Here is a 13,713-nt window from a genome sequence, read left to right as displayed (position 1 = left end):
GACCGCGTATGCATGCTAGCTTGGGTGATCCGTATTCGTTCGGCCAACCCGGATGGGGTGTGAACATGCCTGGAGGGTATTGGTTTGGTGAGGATAATGAGTGGTAGGAGTGATGAAATGAGGAAATTGAGGAAGGCGCTGAGATGAGGGTTATGGAAGATGATGATGGACTTTTCATATCGGTGGCCTGGTGTTTGGAGAGTTTGGGGTGGGAATGAAGTTATATCTTGCCCGTAGCTAATATCGTGCACCATATGACCCTTCTTCTTCCATTTCCACTTCTCCAACGCGTCTAACACCCCTCCTCAAACTCCCGCCTCACGGCCGCATACCACTCATCCTTCATCACCCACAGCGGACTCGGCACACGATACCATCTAGAAATCGTGACTCTGAAATTGTCCAATAGCGCCCCTTTGAAGATCTTCTCAGCATCCGCAGTCGTTTTTATCGCTGGTATCATACATGTAGCGATTGCCCACTCGGCAATGTGTATCTTTCTCCACAATCCGTAGGGATAGTGATGTTGAGGATGACTTGAATCCCCTGTCATTGCCTCGAGCAACCCTGCCTCAACAGCCGAAGAGCCACGCAAGAAGAAGCGTAGGCTAGCGTGAAGCAGCGCGTATCTGGTACCTACCATAAGAGGTTTTTCGTGTCCGAACTTGTTTATACGCCTAGTGTCATAGCGGAGCACGACTTTCGCAGTTGGGTTGGCGCGACAAAACGAGTGTATGATAGGGTATTCGCCGCCCGTGAGCAGCTGTCCGATATCGTACCAACAATCCCTAGTGATCGAAGCGTGTTCCAACGGCCTGGGCGTCACTGTGCCCGCGATGACCGTAATCTGTCGGATTCTCGCTTGTGAACTGGCAGGAATGGCCTCTAAAAACCTCGCGCATATTGCTTGTGCCCGTGTTGTCGTTCCTGGCTCTTTCATGAAAACCAATTCGTTATACCGCAGGCTCAAACCCCGCGTTTCTTGACACAGTAGGCGGCAGACATATCGAAGCTGGTTGAACTCGGCTTTTGGAATTTGGGGGGTCTCTAGAGTGTACCGCGTGTGATACTCCCCTTGTGCGTAGAGTTTGGGAACTTGAATAGAGCCGCCGTCAGTGTTGATGCTGATGACAGTAGCCAGTACCGGTACTGAGTTGGTGAGAGCGTAGGAGTATATCATCAGTCGCAGTTCGGCCGGAAGTTCCAGGAACTGGCTATGGGTATTTTGCGTTGTCATTATCAGCTATACGCATATTTTGTTAGTGCTGGGTGGGTGATCATAGGGGGGCCGGGAGGTACTCACGTCGCTCGCGACGAAAATGTCGACCTCGGCGGCGACGATGTCGGCGTCTGGGTCGTGGTAGAAGTTGGATTCGGATTAGAATTTGCGCACGTATGTGAGACGATGGAGAATGGAAGAAAAGAAGCGGAAATGTTTGCCCTCCCTGGCACAGCATAATCTGGTTACCATCTTCTGGTTGTGGAAGGACCCATAGAAGCGAGAGCCACTGACAATCTTCGAATTTCAAACAGCACTCCATTACGACGCCAGAGCAACAGCAACGCTGAAATTTGAACGTCTAATTCGATATATTCTCTGAACCTGCGTCGAGTATGTGGAAATGTCGAACATAAAAGAAGATAAAATGCTAAGCCTAGCCCGCTGAACCGCTGATTACCACAGATTGATCAACGCCATGCAAACAATGCCATACCTCTCTCCAAGCGCCAGTGGAACCGACCATGCAACGTAAAAACAGCGTGAAACTTCATCTTCTTTGCTAGCCCATTGCACTTCGTGCGCAGACCTCCTGACAGCGATCCTTAATACTGCCATACCCGTGTTCTCAGTCCAAGAGTATTTGTGGTACTCCTAAACGTGAGTAGGGGCAGTTGTGATCGAGGTTTAGGAGGCTTCTAGACTAGGTCTACGTTGAATTTCCAAGTGCCTGTTGATGTTAGCAGTAGTTCAGTGAGGAGTGCATGGAGGCGTGTGGACTACATACCGAGCTTCAGGTTCTCCGCTGTGTCGTTGAGGACGATGATCCTCCGCTTGGTGCAGTATGAAGTCTTGTCAAGGATATCGACCTTGAGGTCTTTTAACTGATCGATTGGCTTCTCGAACATCTCGCTGAGGTTCTCGACGGCCATTTCCAGATCCTTCTGGTTGTCCTCGAAGATCTCCGTTAGGTTGTTGCGGGCGAGGTAGTAGGCAAAGGCGTAGGTCCACTTAAGCACCTGTCGGCATTGTTGAAGCGCATGTGAAGCCTGGTCAAGGAACTGCACCTCAATCCACGACATGCCTGATGAGTTTTGTAGCTGTTGCATCTTCTTCTCCGTCTTAAGGTAGAGGTCCTTGTCGAGCTTCGCCGACTGTTCGTGGTTCGCAAAGCGATTGTAGTAATGGAGGTATCGTTCGAGCGACTGCCGGGACTTAGCCTGCGCGTCGCGGGCTTCGGATCCGCTCTTCTCTTCGAAGCGATTGCAGTTGTACCAGCTCGTGCCATGCTCCGACCACTTGCCCATGCACATCCAACAGAACTCGTTGCGGCACTTCCTGCACGTCATGTGGTTGCACCCTCCGTTCTTCTCGATTGTAGAGTTACAGTTCGGGCATTCCTTAGTGTTGGCCGATATCCAGTTGGCGGTCTCTGAGTCGTCCTCGCACTTCTTGACCCACTTCTTGACCAGCGCGCAAGGTGCAGGCTGGTGGTTGTTCAATGTACATCCAAAGCAGAAGTCGTGTCCGCATTCGCAGTGTACTGTTGGTACGATCTTGGTGAGGTCCTTGCTCTTTACAGGGCATTCCACGGCGTACTTGCAGTCGGGCGCAGGGCACCATTTGAGGTTCTCTTTATCGTCGACGTAGGTTCGCGTGAGGAGGGTGTGGTATCTACGACTATTAGTATGTCGGAGGAAAGTAGAGCGATCATCACGTACCTGTCTTGGAGATCTGCCGTAACGAGAAGGTCTAGCGATTTTGAGTCGACTATGCGAGTGCAGCCTTCTCCGGGACAGCGTATGCGGGCAGCCTCTCCCTCGTCTTGGATCTTGGTGCCGAGGTACTGCCTGTAGCAATCTAAGCAAAACCGGTGTCCGCACTTCATGGCGAAGCTCCGCAGATTCGCGTCATCGTCGCAGCAGATGTCGCAGACGAAGCCTGGTATCGTCTCTATTTTCGGCGGGTTGGTGGTGGAGTCCTGACCCAGGCCTGCTAACTCCAACACCTCGTCTGTCTTCTCCATGTATTGATCGATGAGGCGCTCCTTGTTCCATCGCAGGTGCCGCAGGAGGATGGCGGCGGCTTCAGGTGGCTGGCCGAGGATGCTCGAGACTTCGTCGACCTGCTTGTCTTGCTGTGCTTGGATCTGGGCGGGGTCGAAGACTTTGAAGTCTACCTCGAAGGCCTGCTTCGTGGGCTTGATGTCCTTGTCTTGTGATTCAAAGCCGACGTCATCTTGGTCCATGTCAAAGTCGGAGTCTAGGCAGTGTTAGCACGCGTCTTCAGTGGCAGCTGGGGGATGCGCACCCTCTTCCAGGTCCAGGTCGCTGTCCTGGTCGTCAAAGTCATCGCCGCTCATGGAGCTGTTGAAGTCGTCGTCCGAGTCCATCTTGCCGGCGTCGGTTGCGGGCGTGGCTGGTAGAGTAACAACAGAGTGGTTGGTCTTCTTGTGGGGGTATTCCTCGGCGGGGCTGAGGTAGTTGTCTGCCTCGTCGGCCTTCCGCTTGCGAAGGGTGGTGGACGGCGTGATGATGGAGGAGTCCCGCCTGATGACGGAACGCGGGCTTGACAGGCGGCGGCGAAAGGAGCGACGTGCAAAGACGAGATAAGGCCTGAGGCGCGTGTGGTGAGTGGCGGTACAGGTGGTCGGAAACAGCAGCGTATTGGTCAGCAGCGCAGAAGGGAAGGAGTCACAGGAAGTGAGAGATGGCGTCCAGCAGTCGATTGCTGGTCCTCGATGCGGGCACTCATCGGGGTGGCCCTAGCGCCTTCTGGGAGGCAACAGTCCAGGGGCGTCCGGAACCTGACCGCGTTCTCCACATTTCACCGCGCGCTTAGAACACACCTTTTCGCGTGTCACCGGTCTATTATAGTAAAACGCAGTGTGCCCTCAAGACATCCTCTTTGCTCTTTGCAGACACAAATGTCCATTGCGGACAACAGCGGCCAAGACGTGCCTCTATAATGGTGTCGCCTATGCTCTCACATGAAACCGGCCACCGACATAGACTTTCGTGACTTCATGCTAGCATTGCTTTTCCACATAGGCTCGTGGGCTTGAACGTCTGTTACAATAGTGACCCTAATCTACCAGACGTCTATCGTGCCGTAGCCAGCACTAGTCGTCGTCACTCTCCTCTTCGCTCTCGTCCTCACTCTCCTGCTGCAAGAAGTCGATCAAGCTCTTCGTCTTCTCCCTCACCTTCTCCATATCCGCGTTCTCGGTGCTCTTATCGTCTTCCCACCATTGTATCATGCCATCCTCTTCTATCGAGTCCAACTCGACAAGCTTTGTTGATGCGCTCAGCAGGATCGCGTCGCCGTTCTCCTTGTTGCATAGGTCTGCCTGGAGCAGTAGCATAAAGTCGATCTGATCCGTCTTGCTTTCAGCGTTTTTGTCGAAGATGGAGCGGTCGATGAGCTCCTTGTGCTGTCCAAAGACCTGCGCGACGGCACTCTTGATCGCTTCGCCCGACTTGGTGAGCTGGGTGACGCGCTTGACGAAGGAGGAGACGACTGCGCGTCTGACTTGGTGGTCCGACGCGTTTGTGCTCATGCGGAGGGCTGTGAGTTCCAGTTGGATGTTGGCTGATTCATGACCTTCGACTAGCGAATCGTAGATACTCGCAGACGCATCGTGATCGAAGTTTGCCGCGTGTTGACTGTCGGCCGAGCCCACTGACAGGAAACTGCTCGTTGCAGATCGGTCGTGGCGTTCCATGCCCATCATATCTGCTTCTGAATCCGAGTTGATCGTGGATATTGACTCGTTTGAGAATGTGTACACTATATCTGTTAGCGAATGTAGGTAGTTGCTGATTGCAATGCACTCACTTGAGCCCTTGGTGGCCAGACCATCCACCAGCTCGTCCTCATCGTCCTCGTCGGAGTCGTGGAATTCGAAGCCGTCGCCTTTCTCGCCAACTATGGCAGGGTCTGAATCGCCACGGACAACCTCCTCTCCTTGTTCTCGTCTCCGCTTTGCTCTTGTAATTCTGTGCTCTCCTCGTATTGTCATACCCTCGCTGATGCTGACCCCATATGAGATCAGAGCACCAGCTTCGATGGTACATCTGCGCCCTATAGAGACCTCATTTGCGAGGATGGCCTTGGTGACCGTACTGCCGTCTGCTATGCTGGCGTAGTCCCAAATATACGCTCCGTCAATCTTGACATTCCGTCCGATCTGGCAATGCCTCCCGATGATGCTGTTGGTGATGACGCTCTTATCGCCTATGCTGGTGCCCCGACCGATGACTGTCTTTGGCCCGATGACACAGTCGCGTGCAAGTATGACCCCCTCCTCTTTGTAGGTGTTGCCCTTCTGTAACCGATATGACTGTCCTTGAACGAGGTTGCTGTCCGGGCATAGCGGGTATGCCCAGCGCGAGACGATATCTTTACTGACCGACTCGTATGCGTGTAGATTCCGTACTCTTGCCGCGTAGTGATCCGAGATGATGTGTGTGTGGAACGTCTTGCCGTTGAGCTCGTAGTCTTTGAGCACACTGTGTAGGAAGCCCTTGCGAGGCGCTTGGAAATCGAAGTTGTCGCTCCATAACGCAAGCACGTCGGGTGTGCAGATGTCGATGCCGCAGTCGATCAGGTCTTGGCGGACTTCGAGCTCCTGATGGGTGGAGAGCAGTTCGGGGTCGATGGAGAGGTAGTGCGTCTGGTCTCGGTTCGGCATCTGTTCGAAGTGTAGGCATCTGTCTTTCTGCGGGTCAATTACGAAGACGGGACTTGTGCCTTGGGCCTTTGTCCTGTGAGTCGCGCCTGCCTCGCGCAGCACCATGGTCATGATAGCGTTCTTGTCCTTGGCCCGCCGCGCCCTATGCGCTGCGAGTGCAGACTCGAGGGGCAGATTGCTGACCACATCGCCATAGACCAAGAGGAAGTCGCCAACCAGCAGGCCTCTGCTGTCCAGATCTCGCATCGCATCACCGATGGAATGTGACGTCGACTGGATCAGCTCCAGTCGCGAGAAGGGTGACGATTTGGAGGACCATCGCGAGGCCTTGATGTAGTCTTCAACCTGTTCCCTGTGTGCGCCGCAGTATACAAAGACCTCCTCCACGCCGGCATTGGCGAGAAACTCGAACGTGTACTCGATGAGCGGGGTATTCGCGAGGGGCAGAAGACACTAGCAGGCGTCAGCGTACAGCTGGCAGTGTTCGGCGGGTGCGTACTCTTGGGTGCTCGAGCGTGAAGGGACTGAAGCGTGTCTCGAAAGGATCCGCGAGTATCTACCAGGTTAGCATAATTCGCGACCAGTTGCGTTGCGCAACCTACCACAGCCTGCAGCGGCTCATCGCGCTCCTCCTCGCCGGACTTGCCCTTGTCTTGGCCTTTCTTGCCTTTCGGTGGCATCTTCACTTTTGGGTAGTGTGTTGCGCAAAAGCTCGAGGGGCGCTTAGAATTCTAGATTCGTGGTGCACGTGGAGGGGTTTGGCCTACGACTTCCAAAAAAGCTCCCACTAACTGACCACCACCGCTGAGTCACAGGCCCCCGACCAGGGACCACCACGCCTACCAGATCTTCGGGTCTCCGTCACGTCTCAGATCCTTTAGCGGGGTGGCTCTGCGGGTAAGCCGCTGCGCATGATTCTCGAACATGCTCGTGCGCGGCCTTCTGGGCTGGCTATCAAGGTCTGGACCACCAGGGCAGACATGTGCTCGGAAATGCTTATTGCGACGACACTTGCACCTGGAGGGAATGACCAAGATTGGCATGCAAAGCGAGACCTGTAGCTCTACACGAATAGCTTTAGAGTCAGTAGCTGCTGTCAGAGATTTCTGATATCCAGAGACATGAGTAATCATCAGTTTTTTCAAGACAGCCCACAGTGAGGGAAGTGCGAAAAATAAGTAGTATAGATATCCTTGACGTTGGCTACTTTGACCTCCCTATATTCGAGAGAAGAATATAATTGTTTATCTAGCAAGTAGGGTATTTTTCTAGCAACCGTCCAACCCAGACCTGATACAATGGATAGATGACCTTGAACGCCTCAGACTTGCAGGTCCTAAAATACCCTGACAGACAGCTCCCTGAGCTGTCCTATTCTTGCACCTTTTTCTCCTGTAGATACAAGAGCCGATCACGACTATCGGCCCTGAAAATGGCTGGATTACCTTTGTCCAGCAGTACAACATATGCTCAACACCTGTCATCCTGTAAGAGGTGGCTGCATCACATTCGTTGTGAGGCTTGATTGGCGAGACCGCCTGAACGTATAGTTGCACCTGCTATCAACGTGGGCGTGGTTGCATGGACCCCATCTGCTGTGGCATTTGGGGAGGGTACATTTGTTGACGCTTTGCTGGATTGTTCATATCATCGCCTCCAGATATTTCCGAGACTTGACGGCGGTGACCCGGCGCTAGTTGTGATTGTTGCTGCTGTTGCATTTGCATGTGTGGTGAGGTACTGTATCCCATGTTCCCATGCATGGGGTTCACTCCATATGGACCTGGGTGTTGGACTGGCTGGCCTCGCATTGCTTGCGCAAAATCGTCCGGGACTGTGCTGCCTACAGGGGAGACGCCCGGCATTTGGTTGGGTGAGTTCCAGTTGCTGACCGTCTGTGGAGATTTGGCTGGAGAATCTTCCTCTTTGAGCACCAATTGGCGTGCTATTTGCACAGGTTGGGGAGCCACCATAGTCCCGTCAGCCTGAGCGACTGGCTTTTTGAGATGAACAAGGTGCTTCTCTAGCATGTGTAGAAGACCTTCCTTGGTGAACGGCTTGGGGAGAACGTCGTTCATACCTGAAGATATTAGTACAAGGACTGAAAATGAATGAATATCTCTTACCATGCTGGAAGTACATGGAGATGTCGTCGCTCCGGATATTGGAAGTCATAGCAACAATCGGTGTCGTGTCAAACTGTCGTATCAAGTGGCATGCTGATACACCGTCCAGGTTTGGCATAATGATGTCCATCAAGACAAGATCATACTTTGAGCCAGCGTTCATCTTGTTGACAGCCTCCAAACCATCGAGCTGGGTTCAATTAGCATGGCGTACAAATGACGAGAGTAGATGACTTACAGCACTGTCGATGGAGCAGTGGAAAGCGTACAAGAATTTGCTTCCAATTCGACGGCAGGTGGGGTCGTCCTCAACGAGTAAAATCTGAGGCGGTCGAATCCATCCTGGGTCTGGAATAGCATTTTTCCTCTTTGGCTCTGGCATTCTGGGTTCGCTGGATTCTACTGCTTTGGGCGGGGCAGCATAGGGAATGTTGTTGATGTGCTCGCTGTACATGGGGTCGATACCTTGGTTGGAACCGACAGGGTAAACGAGGTTATCGAGGTTTTCCAGACGCATTGAGCCGGTAGAAGTTGCTGATGGCGGTCCGCGGCTCGTCGGTCGCAGTGTTGCTCGAGCGATATCTGGTGGTGGGGTTGTCAAAGTGCCGTTCATCCGCATGGTGATCTCGTTCATCTGCTCCAGGTTTCGGGGGTTCAGCATAGCATCTGCGTTTGTTTCGCTTAGAAGTTTAGAAGCGTGCTGCAATGGAGAAGCGGGGTTATCGTCATCGTTGGCTGCGGCGGGCTCCATGCTGCCGTTCTGCGAGTCGGTGCCGTTGGGGAAAACGAGCTTGCTGTTCCTCCTTTGCGTCGCATCAACGCCGTGTAGGAAAGTCATGATCTGCTGCATGACATGCTCGTGGTTGACAACCGTCTTTTGTAGCCCGATGACCTCTTGCAAAAGCATGGAATGGTGGATGCTCAGTTCACTGTAGCGACTCTCGAGCGCATGCAGTTGAGCTTGCGTGGCCATCAACTGTCCGCTAACCATGTCCATCTGTTGCGAGGGCGCAAACTCTTCCGCGGCGGCTTGGTTGGGTTTTCGCGGCGCGGGGGCCTTTCGACGGATGTTGTCGAGCGCGTCTTTGTTGTTCATCTTGAAGTCGGGGTGCTTGAATTCCCAGGCCTATGGGGCTGTTAGCCACGATACCCGCAGACGTATCCAGGGATGCCACATACTCCAGGCCCGTACGGTGACTGTCCATTTTCTTCGTTATTGTGACGGACTTTGTGGAAATCGTACTTGTTCAGCTGGCGGACAAAACTGGCGAAATTGCTGTGTTTGAAGTGCTTGGGGAGGATGTGCTTTGTAAATTTCTCGTTCTGTTCCTGGGTCAGCAAGTCTGCCACGATATTGAAGGTCCGAGGCGCATACTTCCAGGACGACAAAACTGTCGCCGTCATTTCCCCATCGTACTACACTCTCGTCGCTCCCGTTCTCCAGCATCCTAGATGACGTTCAGCGCGAAGCACAGCGCGCATGGGCGCGTCAACCTACTTGTACAGCTTGCGCACAAAGTCGCTGGAGTTGTTGGACCCTCCCCCACCGGCTTGGCTGGGATCCATGATGGTGAATTGGGCTGCGTTGTGGGCGTAGATGCCGCTGGTGGTGATCCGTGTTGATGCGCGACGGCACCCGGATAGTGAAATGGATGCCTAAGGGTCTGCTGAAATCCCGTCACAGTCTTCACCACTGGAGGCGACCACGATGGAGCTACTGGGGACGGTGCGCAAGGTTCCGGTCGCGCGTTGGAGTGGTTTAAACTTTTGCTTGGCCGGGGGCGGATCGGTGGTGGATGGGCGATGACGAAATTTCCCAAAAAGGGCGCGCCGTGTTGCAGGCGGACGGAGGGCGATGGACGAGATCTGGAACCTTCAAGTGTAAGAAACAGGGAGACATGGGCACCTCTGCGCGGGCACTTGGGAGCTAAACGGGCCTAAAGCAGGTTAACACTGGGCTCGAGAGGAATGCAGTCGAGCATGCGCTAGGAGCAAGCCAAGCGGGCGACGTGCCGAGGAGACGAGCCAGGGGGTTGCTGCTATGACAGGACACGGGACACGGCCATGAGCAGACTGAGTCGCAGCCCGTTTCCACACCGCACACACATCGCGAGCGCGGCCATAGTACCTGCAGTCCTTTTTCGGCGACCATGGTACGCTGGGCGTGGCTGTCCCAGCCAATGTTTCCGTGTTTCTGCAACCCATGTCCCCACTGATTACGCCGTTGACGATTCACCACCGGCTTGAGGCACGATCGGCATACAGCAGCAAGCGTGCAGTTGGGCTGCGCTAGTACCGGTGTGGGTCGAATGGGTCAGTATCATTATCCGCAATTTGCTGCTGCACTCGAGACTAACCTGCATATACAGCTCTTATTTATGGACACGATGCTGCCATGTGTTCCGATATTGCATACTTCGGGGACAAGGTGCACACGTCAAGTGGAACGCGGCCGGTGCGCGCGCCTGCCGTCTTCCGACCGAAATACCCCCACCACCAGTGCCTCACCACCACCAAGTGCACACGTGCTCTCTTCACACACGCCCACATACACGCACCTCTACCTGCATACACGCCATGTTCGCTACCGTCCGCCGTCTACCCCTAGTTCGTCCAGTCGCCGGTCGACGTCTGTTCCACGCCTCGGCACCTGCATTCGTCAATGTCGGTGACAAGCTGCCCAGCGTTGACCTCGTCGAGGGTTCGCCAGGTAACAAGGTGAACCTGGCCAACGAGTTGTCCGGAAAGGGTGTGATTATCGGTAAATTTCCCCTAGCGTCGACTGAGTGAACATGTGTTTGACAATGGCAAAGGCGTTCCGGCTGCCTTCTCGCCCTCGTGCTCTGAGAACCACATCCCGGGCTACATCAACTCCTCCAAGCTGAAGGATGCCGGTAAGGTCTTTGTTGTCTCTGTGAACGACCCCTTTGTCATGAAAGCATGGGGCAAGATGCTTGATCCATCTGGCTCCAGCGGCGTGAGTTCCTTGCACTCCAATGAGAAAACACCCTGTTGACCTCTGTAGATCCGCTTCCTCGGTGACCCCAGCCTGAGCTTCACAAAGGCCCTTGACCTCTCTTTCGACGGTGCATCCATCTTCGGAGGTGACCGCTCCAAGCGATATGCTCTGGTCATCGAGAATGGAACCGTCAAAGCAGCGCACGTTGAGCCTGATAACACAGGCTTGAATGGTATGAGTCCCTACTAATTAATAGCGAATGCAGCTCGCTAAAAAGACACAGTCTCTGCGGCAGACAAGGTTCTATAGACGACCCGCGACACGTTTGCAGATAGATGCTAGGATGAATATTCGCTACGACGACCACAGACTGCTTACAGTCTCAGAATTGGCCTACGGTGTCTATCGCAGAGGAGATTGGACACCCCATCTTCCCTATACCGATGATCAATATAACACATCATGTTTATGAGATTGCTTCGAATACGGTGACATTCTACTGAATCAGACAGCAAAACGAAGCAGTTTGGACACCCTGCGCTAACCTCAGACTTAACCCACAAACCCTCTACACGCTCTGCACACATAGACCAACACAAACACACCATCTACTTCTTCCCAGCAAACGCGCACGTCCCAAGATCGCGCTTCTCCGCCGGAAGCTGGGGACTAATGTCAAAGTCGAAGATGTCCATCGGTAGTCCGATGGTCGTACACGCGTTGGGGATATCGACAATACCAGCTATATGACCCTGAATCGGGGCACACGAGAGCAGGAGATAGATCTGGTAGTCGCTGTAGCCTGCAGTTCAGTCAGTGACTAGTTTCAGGGAAAACCTCAAGCGTCTCGAAACTCGAAACCAACCCCCCTCGCTGCAAACACCACGAACAGTCGCTGCTCCAAACGAAAAAGCCAATGCCAAGGAGTCAAGAACGCTGGAAGTACCAAACGAGACATGAGCCTCGAACTTCACCAGGGCAGGCTAACACAGGCCAACCCACAAAGCTTCGCAAAAGCAAACAGTCTCAGAAAAGAAGCAAACTCACCAAACCGTCTCAAATACTCAATCACCCTCAGACAAGTCTGACGATACGCCACCGTAGCATCGAGATAATGCTGTTTGCCCTTCTCATCCACACTAAATCCCTCAAAGTAGATATACCTGCCAGGACCAAACTGCGGCTCCACAGGACCAGGGATGTAAATGGGACTCTTCATGTCGAGCTGCTTCATGCCACCCTTCATGACGCTGAATTTGATGGTGATGACGCCTGCCATTTCGATGGCGCCACAGAAGGAGATTTCGCCATCGCCCTGTGAGTGAGGAAAAGAGGTGTTAGTTGGGGTTGTTTTGTTCAGGGTAGGTTTCGTGGGGTGGGAAGAGGCTTACTTGGCTGAAATGTAGGTCCTACGCTGAATTTCGCACCGGGTACGTGAACGGGGAGGAAGACTTTGGAGCCGCGGGAGAGGTTCTTAATATCGCAGTTTCCACCATGTTCAGGACGTCCTGGAATTGTGCGAGCGCCTTCTTTCGCGATTTTGTCCTTCACGGAACCTGTGGCGGAGCCGGAGTGGGCGTTTTGGGGCTGTGGTGGTTGTGCAACGATGCGGTCCAGGTGCGTGTGCGTCGAGATGAGTTCGGCTTCACGCGTGTTCCAGGTTTCGAGGACTTCGGCGGAAGGGGCACAGCCTAGGACTGAGATTTTGGATAATGTGATCAGTCTTGTGTTCGATTGGGACAGAAGGTGGGTGGAACGTTTGCTTACTGCCGGGGTGGATTAGGCCTGCGAATCGAACACCAGGGATGTGGCGGGAGCTGCAGAAGATGCCTTCGAAATCCCAAATAGCCTTTGCACTGTATGTGCGTTAGTCTTCATGTCTTCTCTTCTTCCATTGTTTCCTCGAATCGCGATATTCGTCTTGCAAACTTACGGTTCCGGGTAAAGCTCATCCAGGAACCCTCCACCGTTTTCTTTCGCAAATATACCCGTGAAACCCCATGGCTGGTCTTCTAGCGGCTGTACATCTTGGATATCAACTACCAGCACGTCGCCAGGCTCCGCAGTTTCGATGTCAAAGGGCCCAGTCAAGTAGTGGATCTTGGTAAGGTCAACGTCACGGATGTCATCTGCTGAGTCATTGTTGCCAATTTGACCGCCTGTCCAATCTACGCATTCAATCTTGACGGCTTCACCAGGTTTGATCGTGCCGTAGGAGGGGTTCTCGGGATGCCAACGGTTCTGCAGGTGTTATCTTTGAAGATCAAGTTTGGGTGTTGTGAGCATTTGACGTACGTGCAGGCATTCCTGCTCCGATGCCGGTTTGTCCAGCGAGACCTTGGCTGCGTATCTTAATCCTTCTTTGCCCATGTTGAGTTTTCGACTGTATCAAGCTTGGGAGTTGAGAGGAACAGAAAAAACAATCTGCAAGTTAGACAATAAGGGCAGACGCGTCCGGTCGCGAGAGGGGAAAGTCACGTATATGAAGCCAACAGACGCGGGGAAAGAGTAACTCTCAACCTATCAATTGTTATCTGGGACGAATAGATACGTGCCGAGGACAAGGCCGAATCCCATATACACCAACTATTACTACAAGGTGGGTGATAAGCTCGATGATACGGCGCTGTTACGTTACGTATGATCGGATGGAGCTGTAAGCTACCTACCACAACGGGACGTGTTGACCCCACTGCGGGGTATATTCATAATGGTA

The 13,713-nt window shown here is 53.4% G+C and overlaps 5 protein-coding genes across 5 annotated transcripts; 1 reads left to right on the top strand and 4 right to left on the bottom strand.

Moving 5' to 3' along the window:
* Positions 1-1,917: 1,917 nt before the first annotated feature.
* Positions 1,918-3,611, bottom strand: J4E84_009142 (uncharacterized protein; the record flags this gene model as incomplete). The annotated part of the gene is made up of 4 exons (XM_049391707.1): positions 1,918-1,949; positions 2,007-2,893; positions 2,941-3,481; positions 3,530-3,611. The coding sequence occupies 4 exons, from the start codon at positions 3,609-3,611 to the stop codon at positions 1,918-1,920; spliced, it is 1,542 nt and encodes a 513-aa protein (XP_049240572.1).
* A 729-nt stretch (positions 3,612-4,340) lies between these two features.
* On the bottom strand, positions 4,341-6,592 carry J4E84_009141 (uncharacterized protein; the record flags this gene model as incomplete). The annotated part of the gene is made up of 3 exons (XM_049391706.1): positions 4,341-6,365; positions 6,412-6,468; positions 6,515-6,592. 3 exons carry the CDS (start codon positions 6,590-6,592, stop codon positions 4,341-4,343), a joined length of 2,160 nt encoding a protein of 719 aa, XP_049240571.1.
* An 882-nt stretch (positions 6,593-7,474) lies between these two features.
* Positions 7,475-9,604, bottom strand: J4E84_009140 (uncharacterized protein; the record flags this gene model as incomplete). Its single annotated transcript, XM_049391705.1, has 6 exons — positions 7,475-7,992; positions 8,039-8,228; positions 8,277-9,164; positions 9,218-9,361; positions 9,414-9,486; positions 9,537-9,604. The coding sequence occupies 6 exons, from the start codon at positions 9,602-9,604 to the stop codon at positions 7,475-7,477; spliced, it is 1,881 nt and encodes a 626-aa protein (XP_049240570.1).
* Positions 9,605-10,615: 1,011 nt separating this feature from the next.
* Positions 10,616-11,306, top strand: J4E84_009139 (uncharacterized protein; the record flags this gene model as incomplete). The annotated part of the gene is made up of 4 exons (XM_049391704.1): positions 10,616-10,799; positions 10,852-11,015; positions 11,064-11,229; positions 11,281-11,306. 4 exons carry the CDS (start codon positions 10,616-10,618, stop codon positions 11,304-11,306), a joined length of 540 nt encoding a protein of 179 aa, XP_049240569.1.
* Positions 11,307-11,605: 299 nt separating this feature from the next.
* Positions 11,606-13,367, bottom strand: J4E84_009138 (uncharacterized protein; the record flags this gene model as incomplete). The annotated part of the gene is made up of 6 exons (XM_049391703.1): positions 11,606-11,799; positions 12,045-12,312; positions 12,411-12,688; positions 12,765-12,853; positions 12,931-13,238; positions 13,293-13,367. 6 exons carry the CDS (start codon positions 13,365-13,367, stop codon positions 11,606-11,608), a joined length of 1,212 nt encoding a protein of 403 aa, XP_049240568.1.
* Between the last annotated feature and the right edge of the window lie 346 nt (positions 13,368-13,713).

Source organism: Alternaria hordeiaustralica, assembly GCF_023758085.1.
Source record: "Alternaria hordeiaustralica strain BMP 2776 chromosome Unknown scaffold_26, whole genome shotgun sequence".
Classification (NCBI taxonomy): Eukaryota; Fungi; Ascomycota; class Dothideomycetes; order Pleosporales; family Pleosporaceae; genus Alternaria; species Alternaria hordeiaustralica.
This window is presented reverse-complemented; position numbering and strand designations above follow the sequence as displayed.